At 36.4% G+C, this 19524-nt stretch overlaps 1 protein-coding gene across 1 annotated transcript in view; it reads left to right on the top strand.

Annotated features, from left to right (window-relative positions):
- KIF25 (kinesin family member 25) overlaps positions 1–19524 on the top strand; it is a 104357-nt gene that overhangs the window by 12714 nt on the left and 72119 nt on the right. The window contains exons 3-4 of the mRNA XM_020970432.2: positions 11559–11681; positions 17403–17541. Coding sequence (XP_020826091.2) covers positions 11559–11681; positions 17403–17541 — 262 coding nt within the window. The remainder of the gene's footprint in view (positions 1–11558; positions 11682–17402; positions 17542–19524) is intronic.

Genomic DNA, 19524 nt, shown 5'->3' with positions numbered 1-19524 from the left:
CTTCAAGTCTCAGCTAAAATCTCACATTGTACAGGAAGCCTTTTCCTATCCCTCTTGATTCTGGTTTCTTCCCCTTCTTGATTATTTCCAGTGTATCCTGTCTACATCTTGTTTGCACACAGTTGTTTGTGTATTGTCTCCCCCGTTAGACTGTGAGTGCCTAGAGAGCAGGGACTGTTTTTTACCTTTCTGGTATCCCTAGTGCTTAGCACAGTGCCTGGAACACAGTAAGGGCTTAACAATTGTTTATTGACTAGATGCCTGGTCGCAGATGCCACCTCGTTCCACCCATACCCAAACAAAAATTCCCCCTACTTATACAGTACCTGAGAAATGTTCAGTCTCAGATGAGGCAGAACTCCTCACCTCCCAGTGCAGCTTGTTCCACTTTGGGATGGCTTGGCCTGCTGAGCTCTTCCTTACATCAAGCTCAAGTCTACCTTGATGGAACTTCTCCCAAATGCTCCTAGTTCTGCCCTTGGATACTAAGTAGCACCACTCTAAAGGGGCTTCCAGACGACAGCTGTTATGTCCTTCCCGACCCTTCTCCAAGACAAATATCCTTAGTCCCTTTAACTCACCCTCATAAGGGCGTGGTCTTAAGACCTCTCATTATTCTAGCTGTCTTCCCTCAGTCTTAAAAATGTTCTCATGAAGATGTCTACTCCAGAAATGAACGTGATATTCTAAGCAGTCTAACCAGCATTATAATCACCTCCCCGGTACTGGACACTGAAGAATCACAGAATTTGAGAGTTGGGAGGGCCCTCAAGAGCTATCTAGTCCAACCCATACATTTTTTATATTAATTTATTTTGATTTATCAACAATCACTTCCATAAGCTTTTGAGTTTAAAGTTTTTCTTCTCCTTCCTCCCCACCATCCTCCCCAAGATGGAGCACAATCTGAGACAGGCTATACACATACATTCCTATTAAACATATTTTCACATTAGTGATGAGTCCAACACATACATGAAAGGAAACCCTACCGTAATATACCCACCAAGTGATTGTCCAGTTTCTGCCTGAAGATCTCCAATGTTGGGTTGGGGCTATCACCTATAGAGGTAGCCCATTCCACTTTTGGATAGCTATAGTTGTCAGCAAGATTTTCCTAATGTCAAGCCTAAATTGATCTCTTTGTAACTTCCACTCATTTAAATCCCTTCTTGCCCTTTGAAGCCAAACTCAAGTATTGCTTTTGCTACAGAGGCTTTTTCTATCCTGATCTTCCTCTTCTCTGGAGTTCCATTAGCATAGGCATTGCCACACTTGTTCTCATGCAGGGCAGCATTGTGTAATGGAAAGAGTACTAGATATGGAGTCAGAAGGTCTAGGTTTGAATCCTGACTCTGCCATTTAATGCCCATGTGACTTGGGCCAAGTCACATCATCATCACCATCTCTTCTTTTATATAGAGCTATAAATTTTGCAAAATACTTTACATAGTTTATCTCATCTGATCCTCACACTAACCCTGGGAAGTATGTGTAATTATTATTCCCATTTTATGGATGAGAACACTAAGGCAGAGAGAAGTTATATGTTTCCCAGGGCCACACAGCTAGGAAGTATTTGAGGCAGGATTTGAATTCAAGTCACCCTGATTTCAAGCCCAGCACTATTACCTATCTCTATAACTACCTCTGTAGACCTCAGCTTCCTCATTTGTAAAATGAGTTTGAAGCCTACAATAAATCCTCTAATTCTATGTTCTGTCTTTCTAGGGAAACTAAATTCTTTGAGCGCATCATATCTTTTTGTATTGCTTTAGCTATGGAATAAACAAGTTGAATTAAAGTTGCCCTTTAGTGTTCTTACAATATTAAAATTCTGTGATTCTACAATTATACTTCTATGCTATGATATACCTAGCATATCATAATCTCTAACACTTGTTAACTGGTTGAAAAAAGTCAAATCTCTCTAAATTGAGTCTTTTTTTATAATTTTCCTTCATTCAACTAATTCTTTACAATTATCAATATTCTTTCCAATCACATATGAATAGGTTCTCCAAAGAATTAATTAGTGACCCTTCTTAATCACTCCTTTACTTTCAGTATATTCTCAGTGATTACGCTGAGGTTTTTGGGGGTGTTCAGGAAGACTAGCACCTTAAGTGTAGGGCTCACTGAGCCCTTCTCAGGGCTATTCATCCACCTTTGGTGTCTACTTAGCACCAAACTCTTGCCTATGACTCGAAGAAGCTATAGAATACACAGCATCCACACCCCAGGTAAAACTTTCTTAGCAGACAGACTAAACCAGATTGAGGGTAACTGACAGGCCTCAGACCTATAGGTGAGCTAAGGGGCTGTGTACACCAAGCACGTATGAAGACTTCCCCCAGCAGGCAAATAAGAGCAACTCATTCCAATGGCCATGAAGGCAACTGAAGCAGGTGCTACAGAGTGCTTAAAGCTTGGCCAGACATGGAAGATGCCAAGGTTATCTACTGCACCCTCAGCCACTGCCAGTCATCTTGACTTTTGTCTTACCACCGGACTTAGATGATTTTGGAAGAGGGAGCGAGGCTGACAACTTGGTGTGACTTTGCCTCACTTAAATCTAATTCAAACACAAGGTAAAACATCAGTCTGTATGTCATTGGTCCTCTTTGAAAACAAAGGAAAAACAACAACAGTGACTATACATCCCATAGCTTAATATAACCACAGCCTTTTTATTGAAACAAGGCAGAAGTTCAGTCTGGTAGTTAAATAAATGAAATTTACTGTGTTTATTGGCTTTAGAATTCAGTAAGCATTTATTAATTGCTTTCATATGCAAAGGACTGTGCTAGGTAGAGTGCATCGAAAGGAATGCTCATGGTGATTTTGAGGAATGTAAAGTATAGCACGAGCGGAGAATAGATTCAATCCTCTATTTTTAAGGATGGAAAAAGATTACAGCTTTAGACAATGATAGTGAAACTGCAGAACTCTCTGACTTTCTATTCAGTGATTCAAAGAAATATAAATTGGCATCTACCAATATCGAATCTGTCACTCGGCTATTGAAGTGGACATTAAAAGAATAAGCTATAATGGTAGGTATCAGAATTCTCCCTCTACTTTGCTCTTTTTGATGGCATTCATTTCTCGAATATCAGATTGCTTTTGCTACCTTCAAGGTGTCAACTGAAATTAAATCTATGGCTTTAGGATGACCTTCAAAGTAAATGAATTGAATTAGATAAAATTACTATCTGGTTTATTTCATTCTTGTCACCAGAAGTGCCATTATTGCCCTGCCTATCTGCTGTTGTTCTGACACAGTGAAAGCGATGCCTTGAATTCTGAAACCTCTTCCTTCCAAGGACTTCATGTATTCTTTCACTTCTCATCACATCTGTGTGAGATAAGCATCATCCCTAATTCTTTTTGACAGATGGGGAATTAGGAAACAAGGCAGACGATTTACCTGTGGTCATGGAGATAGAGATCTGGGATAAAGACCTCTTGTCTAGTAGGCTTCCCATCTTAATTAAACTTGCAAGAGTCATATCAATTCATCCTGTATTGTATATAAATAACGTGTGAAGTAAATTCAATAACAAATGAAATTGTGTTTGGGAGCACAGGAAAGGATAAGAAACATATCAGCGGCTGGTTGAGCAGGAATAAACAAGATCCAGGCTGCTATTCATTAAGAGACTGCCATTTACATGGTACAGCTATCAACAGTGGAAAATATTTTTTTTCTTACAAATGTGGCAAATGCTGCAATAACTCTCTCTGAAAGAAACAATACAGGGAGGTCCAGATGTCCTACAGAATTTTGGAAACTGCTTTCTGCAGCTATTTTATTTTCTGGCCACTTTTACTGGAGTAATTAAAATGGTAAGCATATTTCCTTTTATAGATGCAGTTTTCTTTGGGAAATTCCAACTGTAGGACATTGGAAATTATATCTTCATTTCCATTTCCTCCCTGACCTTTCCTAATAGGGAGGGTTTTTTCCGCCTTTTTCTTAGAAAGTCATGTACAACAAAACTTGCCTATGGGAATATCCTTAGAACTTTTTTTTTTTTTACAAATGACACTAACCACTGCTTTTAGTGAGTAAAGTGAACACCTGTTTCAATGCCTCACTTAATCCTGAAATTCAGCTGTTGAAAAAATATTAGGTCTTTCATCACAGTTATCATGGAATCATGTATGATCTTACCATATGTGTGGGACATTTTTTATTATTATTTAATTATTTAAAAATTTTAAACTTAACACCAAACAAAATTGCATTGGGGACACCAAGTAAAACGGAAAAAAGAGGATTCTGTGTGAAAACATGAATATCTATTACATACCATTTGCTTTTTCCTTTATAAGTATTTAATAAATTCAACATGTAGCTTCCAAAGTTGACCCACTTGTGCATTAATCCTTCTGGTCTTCTTTCTGTTCTCTTCTGTACATTTTGAAAAAAAAAAAACAACTTCAATTAGCCTCCTTTTTGAAGGCTGCTCTATCACTATTTCTCCCTTTCTACCACCTCCTCCCCCCAGCACACCCATTTGAAATTGGAAAAAAAAAAGAAAATGAAAACCCTTTTAACAAATATACTTAATGGGGCAGCTAGGTGGTGCAGTGGATAGGGCACCAGCCCTGAAGTCAGGAGGACCTGAGCTCAAATTCGGCCTCAGACCAAGCACTTGACACTTACTAGCTGTGTGACCCTGGGCAAGTCACTTAACCCCAATTGCCTAAATATATATATATATATATATATATATATATATATATATATATATATATATATATATATATACATGTATATATATATGTATATATATGTATATATATATGTATGTATATATATATATGTACATATAAAATAAATAAACACATTTCTACACAGTTGCATCTTAAAATATGCAGCTTCTATTGCATCTTGAGACCATCACCTCTCTGTCAGGAGGTGGGTAAGGAGTTTTCATTATCATTCTTGTGGAATCATGCTTAGTTGTTGCATTGATTAGAGTTCTGCTCATTTTACTCTGAATCAGTTCATGCATCATTTGCAGGTTCTTCTGAAACCATGTGAGATTGCCATCTTGTTTGACAAAACCTTTAAGACCAGATGAATTTTGGTTGTGGTTTAACAGACCAGTTATCTCATGTTTCCATCAAAATATCTAAGAAATAAAAAAATAAAAAATCAGTTTAACACTCAATGATCATTCAAGTGGCATGCTTTATTCCACATACCTCTCACCCAGTACTAGTGTGACTGATTATGGTTTGGCACCAGTTTTTCTGGGGAAAGATCTGGGGCTTTCAGTGAACCATAACCTTGATATGGATAAACAGTATGAAATGGCGGCCCTCCCCCCAAAAAGCTAATGAAGCGTTGGGGCTACACTGACAAAGACAAAGCTTCATGGAGTTTCATGACGGCCCTGGTGTACTTTGTCCTGGTCATCCAAATCTGCAGTATTTTGTTCGGTTCAGGATGCCAGATTTAGGAAAGATATGGGTAAACTGAAGACAAGTCATTCTCCTTTGGATGCAAAGAAGAGCAGCCAGAATGGTGAGTGAACATATGGAGATCAGAGCTGGACATGTTTAGCTTGGAGAAGAGAATGCTGTAGGAGAACATGATAGCCATCTTCAAGTATTCAAAGGGCTGACATTTGCAAGGGGGAGAAGAGTTGTTTTGCTTGATCCCAGAGGAAAGAAAGAACTAGGAACAATGAAAGTTGCAGAGAGGAACGTTTGATCTTCTGTTAAAAAAAAGCTTTTGGGGGCAGTGAGGTGGTGCAGTGGATAGATGACCAGTCCTGGAGTCAGGAGGACCTGAGTTCAAATCTGCACTCAGACACTTCCTAGCTGTGCAACCATGGGCAAGTCACTTAACTCTGATTGTCTCCAAAAAGCCGAAAGCTTTCTAAGAATTAGAACTGTCCAAATTTGGGATGGGCTGCCTAGAGAGGGTGGCAGGTTCCTCCTCATTGGAGGGCTTCAGGCAGAGGCTAGCTGCCCCCTTATTGTCTAGGTTGTGGTGGAAATTCTTTCTCAGGTGTGGGTTGGACTAGATGACCATAGAGGTCCTGTTGAACTCTGAGTTTTGTCATTCTTTGCAGATATTATTTGCTGTACTAAAGAAAGTAACAATTATCATGGAAAAATTGAAATCTATCAACAACCACATAAAATTGCTCCAAATCACTAATAGTAAAAGTGATGAAAATCAAAACAACTCCCAGTTTTCACCACCCACCCAACAAATTGGTAAAGATATATACCCTATTGGCAGAGCTGTGAGTTGATCCAGTTATTGCCGACAATGTAGGTACTGTAAAGATAAAAGATGTCAATAAAATTTTATCTTTAAAAGACATTGGAAATAAACTTTAAAAAGATTTTTATGGAGCTATAAAAAAGGTGCTTGTCAGTATTGGGACAAGTGAAAATGTGAGAAGATAAACACACTAATGTACTTTTGGTGTAACTTTGAAGGGATCCATCAATTTGGAATCATGCAAGAAAACTTACTTCCTTAGAGATCCCATTACTGGGCATATACCCCAAAGGGAGTCAAAGTCACAAACCGGGTTCAGTATATACCAAAATGTCTGTGGCAGCACTCTTTATGGTAGTGAAGAGCTAGAAACAAAATGAGTGTCATTAAAAGTGGAAAATAAATAAATCTGTGGCATATAAATATAATGGGACATTACTTATGCTGCAAGAAATGATGAAAGTGAGGAATTCAGAGAAATCAGAGAAGACTTGTATAAATTAAAACAGAATGAAACAGAACTAAGAGAACAATAACCCCAATGACTAGAGCAATGTAAACTTTTTGTTAAAGTTGAACTCTCAGTAATGGAAAAACCAAAAAAGGTCTCAGAGAATAGAGAGTAAAACATGCCTCTTTACATAAGAGAGGTGGAAGACTACTAAAACTTCAGTGATTAATTATTTTTCTTTGTTAAAAGGGAAGGTTCACTCTTACTAGGGGGATAAGAAATGACTGAAGTAATGAGAAAAGTTTCAAAAATATATCTTAAAAGATCTTATGGAAGTGGCAAATTAAACATACGGATAATGCTTCTCAATTGCCTTTTTTTTCCCCCAAAAGCCCTATCCATTTTTCATTCATTTGAAATCTTCCCCTCTTTGAGACATCTTGGAAAACAATCTCTGTCTGCCTTTAAAATGGTCACTTCTAGGGTGCATTTTATGTGTGGGTATTTAGTCAGGACCAGTGGCTCTTTTCAGACTTGACTTTCTTAAGTGCCATTGATTTTCTCACATAAGGACACCATAAAATTTCAAAGGCTGTACTTTCAGTGTCATGGTGAATGAGAATAGATTGCCACAAAAATGCCAGTAGGTCTTTCTGATTTCATGTCTTTTTGTCCCCCTCTCAGTTTCATCTACACATGCTCTCAGCACTTAGTTGGGTCTCACATCAAGCTTTCTGCAATTTGAATAAATCACCTAGCAAGCATTAAGTACCTGCTATATCCTAGATGCTAGGGCTTTGAAAGTGAGGTAATCCTGGGGCAGCTAGGTGGCACAGTGGATAGAGCACTGGCCCTGGATTCAGGAGGACCTGAGTTCAAATCTGGCCTCAGACACATAACACTTACTAGCTGTGTGACTCTGGGCAAGTCACTTAACCCCCACTGCCTAGCCAAAAAAAAAAAGTGAGGTAATCCCTGCCCTCAAGCAGCTTATATTCTTCATATTTACCTGCCATTGTCTTAGCTATATTTAAGACAATACTGCTTATAATCTTCCATCATCTTCCTCAGTATTAAAGTCAGTTTATAATTGGATCTATATTTTACATATTCTGGTGAATTCCAACTAGATGAGAGACTTAAAGATTAAAAAGGAAAGAAAACAAAATAAAATTTTTGTCTCAATTGTGGATGAGAAGTGAATTTTTAAAAAATTAATCAAATGGAAAGAATTATCGAGGACAAGAATAATGTGCTTGATTACATTGGAATCCATTTCTTTATACCAAAACCCAAAATAATTAAAAGAAAAAGAAAAAAATGGATTGGGAAACTATGGGGAAAAGACAAACAAAAACTCGACACTTGAAATGTATAAATAATTGTTAAAAAGTCATAGTGCTAACTTCCAGCACTCAAAGGATAAACGGTCAATGGATAAGAATAGACAATTTTCAAAAGAGGACACACTAATTGTCAAAAATGTAGCACTGTACAATGGAAGAACACTGACTCTAGAATCACAAGTCTTAGGGTCAAATTCCACTTCTGACACTACCTATGTAACTTCAGGCAATTTAACCTTCTTGGGGCTTGGTTTCCTCATTTTTAAAAATGAGGTGTCTGACTGGATAATCTTTCCAGCCTTACAGCTATGATCCTAGAATTCTACTTGCAAAAAAATTCTACTTGCAAAAAAAAAAAAGTTTAACCTCACTAATACTCAAAGAGATGGAAATTAGAACAACTTGGAGGTATAACCTCACACCCACCAAATTGAAAAAAAAAATATTTAAAACAGCAAAAGTCAATGCTGGCAGAGCAATGGAGAAACAATTACACTGACTCTTTGCTGGTGGAATCTTTTTTTTGGTGATAAAAGAAATGATTTATTGGACCCCTATTTTATTTCAATCAGTATTAATCAATTCAGTGTGATTCCATAGGAGTAACGATTGTTAGCAATTATTAGTGATGTATTCATCTAGTAATACACATTTTAGTCAGTCTAGGCAACTAACACAAGCATAAGAATTACATATATCAATACATATTTTACATATCTTAGATAAATGAATAACTAGACAAGGTTGGATAGATTCTTTCTTATAGTAGGCTTTCAACTTTAAAACCTATAAAATTCACTGTTCACCACTTTTTTTACTCATTATAAAGTGCATTTGCCTAACCACAAGAATGCTGGTGACCAAACCCAGTGTGGGTGGGATGTCTTGACATGATATGGAAAGTCCCCCAACTTATTTTTGTACCTCTGGGTCACTTTGTCTTGCCCAACATGAGGAGGAAACCATCTTATGACCGCTCAGTAAGTAGAGATGGCCTTTACCTTGTCTGTCCTATGACCGCCCTTGCTGATGCATCACTTCTGGCCCTCTTGGAAGGTCAAAAGCAAGATCTATGAACCAACGAGACTTCATGTATTACTTTGCTTCTTGAGTGTCTATGTATCAAGCCATATACAAATAAGGCCCTGGGGACTAAGGGGCATCTCAGATAGTGAGGAAGATCCGAGGTTCCATTTATTGAAGGGGTATGGTCCCTTTAACAAATGGTTAATGGCTTGGAGTTCTGACTCAATGTTTTTTCCTGTAGATTGGATACTTTTGAACCCTATAGTGAGCAATTTGGCAGTAAGAAGTAAAATTTTTAAAGCAATATTTTATTTTATTCAATAATCTCATTATTGAGAATATCCCTTGAAAATGTTTTCCAAAGCAAAAAAAAAAAGTCTCTCTGCTTAAAAATTTGCATAGCAACATTATATACAATTGCAAAAAACAAAAACTGAAAACTGAAAACAACCTAAATGTCTGACTAAATAAATTGTAGTATATTAATAGAATAGAATAGAATAGTAGAATGCAATTAATACCAACAAGTATAATGACTAATATAGAAATATATTTAATATGATTATACACGTACAGCCTATATCAGATTGCTTGCCATCTTGGGGAGGAAAGAGAAGAGGGAAGGAGGGAGAAAAAAAAATTAGAACTCAAAATCTTATAAAAATGAATGTTGAGAACTAAAAATTAATTAAAATTTTAAAAATCAAATTTTAAAAAATCAAAAAGACCAGCAAGCATGAGGAATACAACAATGATCATCTGAAATAAGGCAAAATGAAAAAAAGCAGATCTAGAAGACTAGAACATATACAGCAATTACAAGCCTATGAAGGTAAGTAGATGAGAATGAATGGACAGAGAATTTGGTTGGGGACTTCAGGAGGTAACTAAAATCATGTTATGTTGCTTTAGGTGCTGAAGTTAATTTAAATATAAATAATCAGTAAGCTAGTTGAGTTTGTATTCATATTAAATGTTAAGTTAAAAATATTTTTTTAAATGCGCTTGTATTCTATTGCCTTGAGGTCTGGAACATTGCAGGGCGTTTTCAGTGAAATCTATGGGCACTCAAAAGAGACCTTAATTATCTATGGTGAAAAATAAAGTGGATGAAGAGCAGTTATTACAAATATTAATACTTGCCCATAGAGCTCATGGCTAGAATACATAGGCAGAGAGAATAAGCTAACACTTTTTTTTTTTTATGAAGCACCTTCTATGTGCCAGGAATTGTGGTAAATGCTTTACAAAAATTATCTTATTTGATTCTCACAACAACCCTGGGATGGGAACCTAATCCATCCCTAATTACGATCCCCATTTTACAGTTGAAGAAACTAAGGCAGACAGATATTATGTAATTTGCACAAGATCATATAGCTTGTAGATATCTGAAGTCACATTTGAACTCAGATCTTCTGACTCCAGGCCTATCCCTCTATCCGCTGCATCTCCTAGCTGTCTCTGAAATATGGCTTTGAAAGGGTATATGTTGCTTAAAGGAAATATGAGGTGAGGAAGGGATAGAGTAACATAAATTTTAAAGGTGTAGTCCTGTGAAATAATCAAGAAATCATATAGGCAATCATGATGAAGGCAATGTAGGTGAAAATCAACAAAGGTAAGAGTGATAGCATTATCTTTAGAATATACTACTGACCTAAAAAGAAAGAAGAAATAGGTGAGGAGTCTGGGAAATAGCTTGTCACAGAAGCTATATATGATCCAGCAGTGACGAGGAACTTCAGTTATTCAGACATCTGCTAAAGCTTTCTGCGAAAAGTCCACTGTAGCATCTCATTGTTATAAACTGTGTCTGTTTTAATATATATTTCTTTTGGTGAATGAAATAGATGTAAAGAAATAAATTCAATAGTGATTGTTCTTCCCTTTTTGCTCCATATGCACCTTCAGGATGTTTCTTGGTACAATACCTCTCATCATGACCTCCAGGTACTATGGTGAACCCTGAACTTTCTTCTTTTAAAGTCATAAATTTTAACCAGAACATTGTACAGAGTAACAACCACATTATGAGATGACTAACTTTGATAGACTTATCTCTTCTTAGCCGTGCAAGGATCTGAGACAACTACGAAAGACTCATGATGGAAAATGCTATCCATATCCAGAGAAAGAACTATGGAGTCTGAATGCAGATCAAAGCATACCATTTGCTCTCTCTTTTTTTTTTTCCATCTTTTTTTTGTTTGTTTCTTCTTTCTCATGGTTTCTCCCATTGGTTCTACTTCTTCTTGACAATATGACTAATGTAAAAATTGGTTTAATATGAATGTATATGAAGAGCCTATATCAAATTACATGCCATCTTGGGGAGGGGGGAGGGGAGAGATGGGGGAGAAAAATTAGAACTCAAAATCTTATGGAAGTGAATGTTGAAAACTAAAAATAAATTTATAAATTTATAAAAAAGGCATAACTTTTTAAAATGTTAACATCAGATTTTTTTTCTTTCTCTTAAAAGTATCATGGAATAATTAGGAGAAGCAACAGTCAGACTATGAAGCTTTCCTCTCTTTATAATGAACAACAAGAATTGAGAAGAAATACATACTCAAGCCTAACCCAGATCTACCAGGAAGTACAGGTAAAGAAGCTTAGTCACAAGCCAAGGGTGCTGTTTGCATGGTAGTTTTTATATGTAAATAATCTAAGTAAACAAATAAAAATATGTATATATTGTATTTTACGTACATATACATTTATATTTATACATACACACACATTTACATCATATCAGAAGAGACCACACTTACAAATTTAAGTGTGAACAAATAAATACAAGGTAGTTTGGGGAGGAAGGCACTGTCAGTGGGAGGGGGTATCAAGAAACTAAATTATTCCAAGAGACGAAAGAAAGGAGGCATGGAAAGGCATAGAGATAGTAGATGACATGCCGTGTATGAGGAACAGTAAGTCAGTCTGACTGGACCACAGAATGCTTGAAGGGGGATCGATGTATGATAAGTGTGGAAAGGTAGAATGGGGTGAGATTTTCAAGGACTTTAAATACCTAACAGAAGATTTTTTTTAAATTTTATCACAGAGTTAATAGGGAACCACTATGCTTCTCGGAACAAGAAAGTAATATAATCAGACTTGTACTTCAGGACTATCCCTTTAGCAGCCGTGTGGAAGGTGAAGTGGAGAAAGGAGAGACGAGGCAGAGGGGCCAATTAGAAGGCTAATTTGAAAGTTCAGGTGAAAGGTGATGAGGAGGTGAACTAGAGCGATTGGCCTTGAGAGTAGAGGGAAGCAGACGGGTGTGAGAGATGTTATAGATGCAGAATTGACAAGAACTTGGTTACTGATTGGATATGTGGGAATAAGGAATTGAGGATGACAGAGAATTTATGAACTTGGGTAACTGGTACCCTCCACAAAAAAGAGAGGCTTGGGAAACAGGAGGGCTTGGGAGGGAGAGGGGAAGATAAGCTCAGTTTCAGACATCATGAATCTGAGATGCCTACAGGACATGGTTTGAAACATCCAATAGGAAGTCATGAGGAGAGATTGGAGCTTAGGAGAGAAACTAGGGCTGAATATATACAGATCTGCAAATGTTTGTGTATGGGTGGTCACTGGAAGTTAATGAAGTCACTAAGAGAGTAAGTATAGAATAGAGAATAGTGTCCAGGATAGAGCCTTGGGACATACCAACAGTTAGGAAGTGCATTATGGATGATAATCGAGCAAAAGGAGACTGAAAAGGAACACGCAGGGAAGTAGAGAGAACCAAGACAGAATGGTGTCACAAAAGCCAGATAGAAAAGAATATAGGGGTGGGGTGGGAAAGGAAGGAGCATCACCACTGTCAAATGATACAAAAAGGTGTAGAAGGGTGACGACTGAAAAAAGGCCATGAGAATTGATCATTGAGAGATCATTGGGGGGGCAGCTAGGTGGAGCAGTGGATGGAGCCCCGGCGCTGAAGTCAGAAGGAGGTGAATTCAAATCCGACCTTGGAAACATAACACTCACTAGCTGTGTGACTCTGGGCAAGTTACTTAACCCCAACTACCTCACAAAAAAAAAATATTGGAACTTTGGAGAGAGAGTGTAAGAGTAGGGATTGGGAACAAAAGGAAGACTGTAAGAGGATGACCTTATTTGAAAGATAATTGCTACCATATTTTGGATTGGGTGGTGTATCTGGATAGACTGAATCTCAAAGAAGGAAAGGTTGCCGGGTGATGGTGGGAGAGGGAGGGTCTAGAAAACAAGGAGAACAAAAAGTATGCTGATTTTCCCTTCAGGACCAGTGTGTTCAGGAGGCATTAAGGAAGGTGCAAAAAAGTGTAGGCAGGAGTTCAATGTGAACTGAACCAGGTAACCAGGTTTCAATGAGTGCCAGAATATGGAGGTGAGCACAAGAAGAAAATGTGTGACGTGAAGGGAAGGTTGATAATGATAATCTAGAATGTACAACAGAAATGGGTTTTCAGAGCTGAAGAGGCCAGGCTAAGGTGAATGAGGCTGACAGACTGGAAAGTGATGGCAGGGGTGGGGGCGTGGTTTATGCTTTGGCAGCTAGGGATTCTTTTCATGCTTGGATTGGAAAAATAAGAGTTTGTGAGCCATAGGAATTTAGTCTCTTTTAACTGGGCTTTCACCCTCAAGGGTCCAGGGAATGACTCAGTGAGCTCTCTTAAAAGTGTAGGAGCACAGATACTCTGTACATCCTGGAAAGAGTGGTGGACAGAAGGGGGCCCGATGTCTGAAGATCAGGTCCTTAGTCGCATCCAAGAGGGGAAAGGTAAAGTACATGAGCAGGATCCAGGAGGATATATATAATCCTGAGCTATGTAATCTGAATCCAGGAGGCAAAAGGCAAGGAATGTGAGCTAAATTGAGCTTGAATTGTGAAATATAAAAGAGCCTTGTCTTTATGGCACTCAAAAGAAATATAATTGAAGCTAATTCATGTGTGTTAAATAACATTCCCTTCTTTAAAGCCTACTGATTGATACTAGTTGAAAAATTTGCTCAAATTTAGTATGCATGTCCCACATAGAGGACAACCTCCTTGCTTTGCAGCACTTACAGAATCAAGAGCAAAAGTTTGTAAAGTCACCCAGATCTAGTCTGCTTCTGAATAAAAAAGAAAAAAAGGAAAAGGCACTTAAGAAATAGAATAAATAGTTTCAGCAGCCAATTCTGGTGATATGCTCCCTCCAAAGGGATAATAATTTTCTAGGCTGATGTTAAATCTGTCTTGATTTTTAAGAAAAAATTAAATGCTAGAAAGATGGTTGCATTTAGATGTTTTATTAAAACCAAGGCTAGGACAGCATGTCATTTCATAGGAAAGGTTCCCTTCAAAATACTGACAGCTTCTGGGATAGTATCAGAATAAAAATTAGGTTTCCATATTGTTTTGCTGGCGATTCTCCAAGTAAAACTGTGCTAAGTTATTTTTAAATCTCTGGTTCAAGGTATTGTTTTTCTTTTTCATTGTAGCCAAACAATGTGTCCAGCGTCAAAACTCTGAAATGTAGTCATTGTTACGACAATAAAAACACCACCTGTAAATGTGATTAGTGGGCTGTCATGCTTAATAAGGCTATAAATTAATCAGATGGAAATGGTGTCTTTACTTTTTTTATGAGGTACTTTAGCATTTTAAAAGTGTACTTTAAGATTTTTAAGTTAAAATCTTTGAAATGAATCAAATTGGTTGGTCTCTAGTTATTTGTGGAGCAGCTCAAATAGAGAACAGGGAGAACAAGACATATTTATAAGCAGATAATTAGCCAGAGCTGAGTGGATCATAGGATTAATAAATCAAGAATTCTGGATTCTTACCCTGTTACGGATCAATTTCCATCATGTGTCTATGTCTTATGAACAGATTGTCCCCATAGTGATCTAGTTTTTGCCAAGGCAGACCAGGTAAAAGTGTAACTGGGTCAGCAAAAATCCATAAGTATTATTAGGAAAAAATAACCAAAGTGTGTAATTAAAATATTTGCTTTCTACACATCTACTGAATGTTGGTCAGTAAAGTTATCATCATAGATGATGCCTTGATTATGGTAAAAATACAATAAATATTAGAACAATAAATATATTTTATATCAAATTGCTATTCTGTCTTCCATAATAATTTCTAAGCTTTTTTCAGGCACATAATAATTCCTAAGCTCTCTTCAGGCACATAATAATTCCTAAGCCTATAGCTTTCTTCAGGGCACCCAGATTTTTTATCATACTTTCTTTTTCTCCTTTTCTCTGATTTAAATCCTCTATTCTTCTCATATTAATTTATTTTATGGCAGCATTTCTCAAACTTTTTGGCCTCAGGACCTCTTTACACTCTTAAAAAATTATTGAGGACCCCAGTACACTCTGAAACTGATTGAAGACCCCAAAGAGTTTTTGTTTATGTGAGTTATAGTTGTCAATATTTACCATGTTAGAAATTAAAACTGATAATTAAAAATATCTATCCATTCATTTACAAATAATATAAGTAACACATTTTAATATAAATAACATTCTCATAAAAATAGCTACTTTCCAGGAAAAGTTAGTTAAGAACGGTGGCATTGTTTAACATATTTTTGAACATCTCTTTAATGTCTAGCTTAATAAGACAATTGAATTCTCATATCTACTTCTGCATTCCATCCATTGTGATATGTTGTTTTGGTTGAAGTGTAGGAAGAAAATCCAGCCTCATGCAGCTATGTAATTGGAAAAGGGAAGAATATTTTAATAGGCAAATAATGTCTTAGTATTGTTATGAAAATAGTTCTCACTGTAGGCACTCCCAGGGCTCCATGGACCACACTTTAAGAACCACTGTTCTACAATGTATCCTCTTTTATCTGGTTTTCTCCTCCCCCTCATTTCTACTTCCATACCTCCTTCCAAATTATGTCACATAACTGGAATGGTAGACCATCCCTAGTGCACCAACATGTTTCTTCCATTATTCAAAATGTTCCTAAAATCCCACTTCTTTAACTCTTGACTGAAGCCTCCTTGACTTCTAGAGTTATAACACATTTTTAGACCTGACTGTATTTATCACTTTCATATGTGTGTGTGTGTATATATATCCTTTATGATTTTATATGTTTATATATATGATCCTTTATGTCTTAACTGCAGCACTGTGTTAGTGGTCTTGGATATAAATCTTCTAGGACAATAAGGACTTTTGTCTAAATGCTGGATAAAACCTAGACAGTCCATATAGTATTTAAATGTAATTTGATAATAAATAATGATAAATTACATTATTTTTTATTTGAACACTATCTAGAACAATAAATTATTCTAAAATAAATAATAAAAGTAATTAAAATCTTTTTAATCACCATAATGGTATTTACTTTTATTAATTCCTTTGTTGACTCAAAAAAATTAAGGTAATTTTTAAGGGTTCATCAATTGAACATAGCAATTTGCATTTATAGCATACCTTTTATTTCTGCCTCCCCACCCCAACACACACATAAAAATGTTTATGTTGATAAGTACAAATAATCTGATCTTTTCAGCCTGTGATCTCCACATTATAGATTAAGAAACAGACAAAATAACTGTAACATTTTACTGGATTTATGTGATCAAGGACCATCATTAATCTGTACCATAGAACAATGCATTCTCTTTCATACTATTTACTTATCTTCTCTATGTACATAGAATTTTTTTTTGTTTTGTATAGAGAAGAATTCATTCTGGATGTTTTTGTATAGAAAAGAATTTATTTTGTACAGATTTTTTTTTTTTTGCATAGAGAAGGATTTGTTTTGCTAAAACAAATCTCAAGGGCAAAAGAAAAACATGATGAATGAGATTTTGTTTGGTATGCTTTGTCCTTAAGAGATTTCTGTCAGGATTTTGAAAAAAAAAATTATTGTACTTAGAATTTTGCTATGTTTGAATTTACGGCAAATAGTTTTAACTTTATGAAAATTCCATTTTTTCTCATTCGTCCATCATAATTATGCATCTAAAAAGCAGATCTGGGTAATTGATAAGAAATTCTTTCCCTGTTTAATGACAGGGTGACAGAGAGGTTTGGAAGTGGTGCCAAATTTGTAAGGAAGTCAGTGGAGCCAGCAGAAAAATGCCATATGTTAATGTCTTTCCACTTTTATTTGGTATTTCATGTTCTAAGACACAGCACTTTAAGTAATTGTAGTTGAGTGGGTGTTGACTATTGAAAGGGAGGAAATTGTTTATCAGGAAAGTGACTATGGTGTAAAAAAGCACAGATAACATTTTTCTTTGAAAGTGTGGTTGACAGTAGCAATGGTATTAATTGTTAGGAATGTGTTCTTCTCATTTATAGACATTTAAACAAGAGCTAAAGGATTTCCAGTCTTTTTCTTATCTACTCATGAGAAATTTCCAACATCAGTACCAGGACTATCTTTCTCAGATAGTGGATGTTGTTCAAGGAACGCAGCTGGAAAATGAAAATCTGCAATGTAAGCCTTGCAAATACAAGTTGGGTTATTTGGGTTCAGAAAAATTTCTGTAGAGAATGTAATTTGATTAGCATGATTGTTTTCCTTTTGGACATGCTAATCTCAAAGGTATAAGCAGGTAGTACAAAAATCACATGTTCACGCCTGATTTCCAAAGTACTTGGCTCTAAACTTTGTACAAACTACAGATGGCACCTTCCCTCTCCCTGCCCCATCTCAACCCCCCAGCCATTGTTGATGGAGCTTAACTAGATGGGGTTTCAATAGGAATGTACTACTTGGCCACTTTGGTAAGTGGTAATTGCCACTAGGCAATTTTCTGGCATCTGAAAGTGGGATACTTAGTTTTCAATTTTAGGTTTTTATATCTATTTAATTTATTTGATAAATAAAATATTTAATAGTGTTCATTTCAGACGATGTCTTCCCTTTTCCCACCCTCCCAAAATATATGGTAAAGTAATACAAGGTGTTCTGATTTGCTGCTGTAAAAAGTAGTAAAAACTAACGAATGCATTGTATTTTGGAGAGACTCTTCCAAAGACTGTTTTTTACATTTTTAAATTGAGCTTATGTTTACAACTATGAGACACCTGAAGTACTTCCCAGTTAAAAAGGACGTTATTAATCATCTCTAGCCCAACCCCCTCATTTTGTTAAAATAGAGAAATGAAGTAGTTCCATCTGTTCTGAAAATGTTTCCATTATCAGCCAGTTTAGATGTGACCTGACCACTTCCAAAATCAGAACCTTTGGAAGATTGTCTTAGGGCATAAAAAAATAAAACTAAAGATCATATGAATCATTGGCCAGCATAGAATTAGGATTAGGGCAATGAGATTGGTTACAGAGCTGAGGTGCAGGGAACAACATGATTGATTGGAAGTTTGTTGATAGGGGTTACTAACAATTCCCTCCTTTCCTCCTCAGAGTAAAATGTAGGTACAAGATAAAAAAACAGACATCCCTGAAAGATATTAAAGATATTAGGACAAATTTCCTTGTATTCACAGATATTCCTCAAGGTCAATTAAATTCCTTGAAGCAAGAATAGATCAGTGATTAGCAGGAAAGCTGGATTTGAAATTTAACACATTATAGGCCAGCTGAATTTTGAACTAAGTTCAGAAGACAAAAAAACAAACAAACATGACTTAAGCAGTAATAGGACAAAAGCAATTACAGGACAAGCATTAATTAATAATCTTATCACTGGTAAACATTCCAGGTCTGTCCTGGTCAGGATAGACATTCCTAATCCAATGCCAGGATTTGAATAGCCTCCAGGCATTGAGGTTCTGGGGGAGGGGCAAAAAAAAATTTATTGCACCCTCTTCTACTTTGCATCTCACCTGATTTAAATTTTTTTTTCCTATTCACATGACCTGTAATTGCCATGATACTTTAAATTTGGTCCCAGAACTATTTTCTAAGACTAAAATTGTATCTTAGACCTGGCCTATTAAAAAAAAATTCCCAATTTTTTGACAAAAAGTAAAAGAATTCATGGTATGTGACCCTGGGCAAGTCCCTTCACCCTGTTTGCCTCAGTTTCCTCACCTGTAACATGAGCTGCAGAAGGAAATGGCAAACCACTCCAGGATCTTTGCCAAGAAAACTCCAGAGGGGGTCACGAAGAATAGGGCATGACTCAAATGAGAACAACAACAAGGAGAATTCATGAAGACTACTTGGTAAGGAAGTTAATTAATAATAATGTCATGGCTAAATCATGGTGTGGTTATAATGATTTTATTACCCTATGGCACTGGGCTTGGGAAAGATTATTTTACATTTTCCCCCCTGCCAAAATAAATATTCTGACTACTGACATATAGTCAAAACCCCTACTCGGTGAGAGTAGAAATTATATTGTCCCATATATAAGGATATTTAAGAATCTAAAGGTCAAATGATAATGGGAGAAATGCTAAAGTCTTTAAGTGCAATTTATCTACATGCGTATATAACCCTTAAAGACTG

Source organism: Phascolarctos cinereus, unplaced genomic scaffold (assembly GCF_003287225.1).
Source record: "Phascolarctos cinereus isolate Bilbo 61053 unplaced genomic scaffold, phaCin_HiC Scaffold_5;HRSCAF=322, whole genome shotgun sequence".
Lineage (NCBI taxonomy): Eukaryota > Metazoa > Chordata > Mammalia > Diprotodontia > Phascolarctidae > Phascolarctos > Phascolarctos cinereus.
The sequence above is the reverse complement of the archived record's forward strand: the minus strand, read 5'-3'. Positions and strand labels throughout refer to the sequence as shown.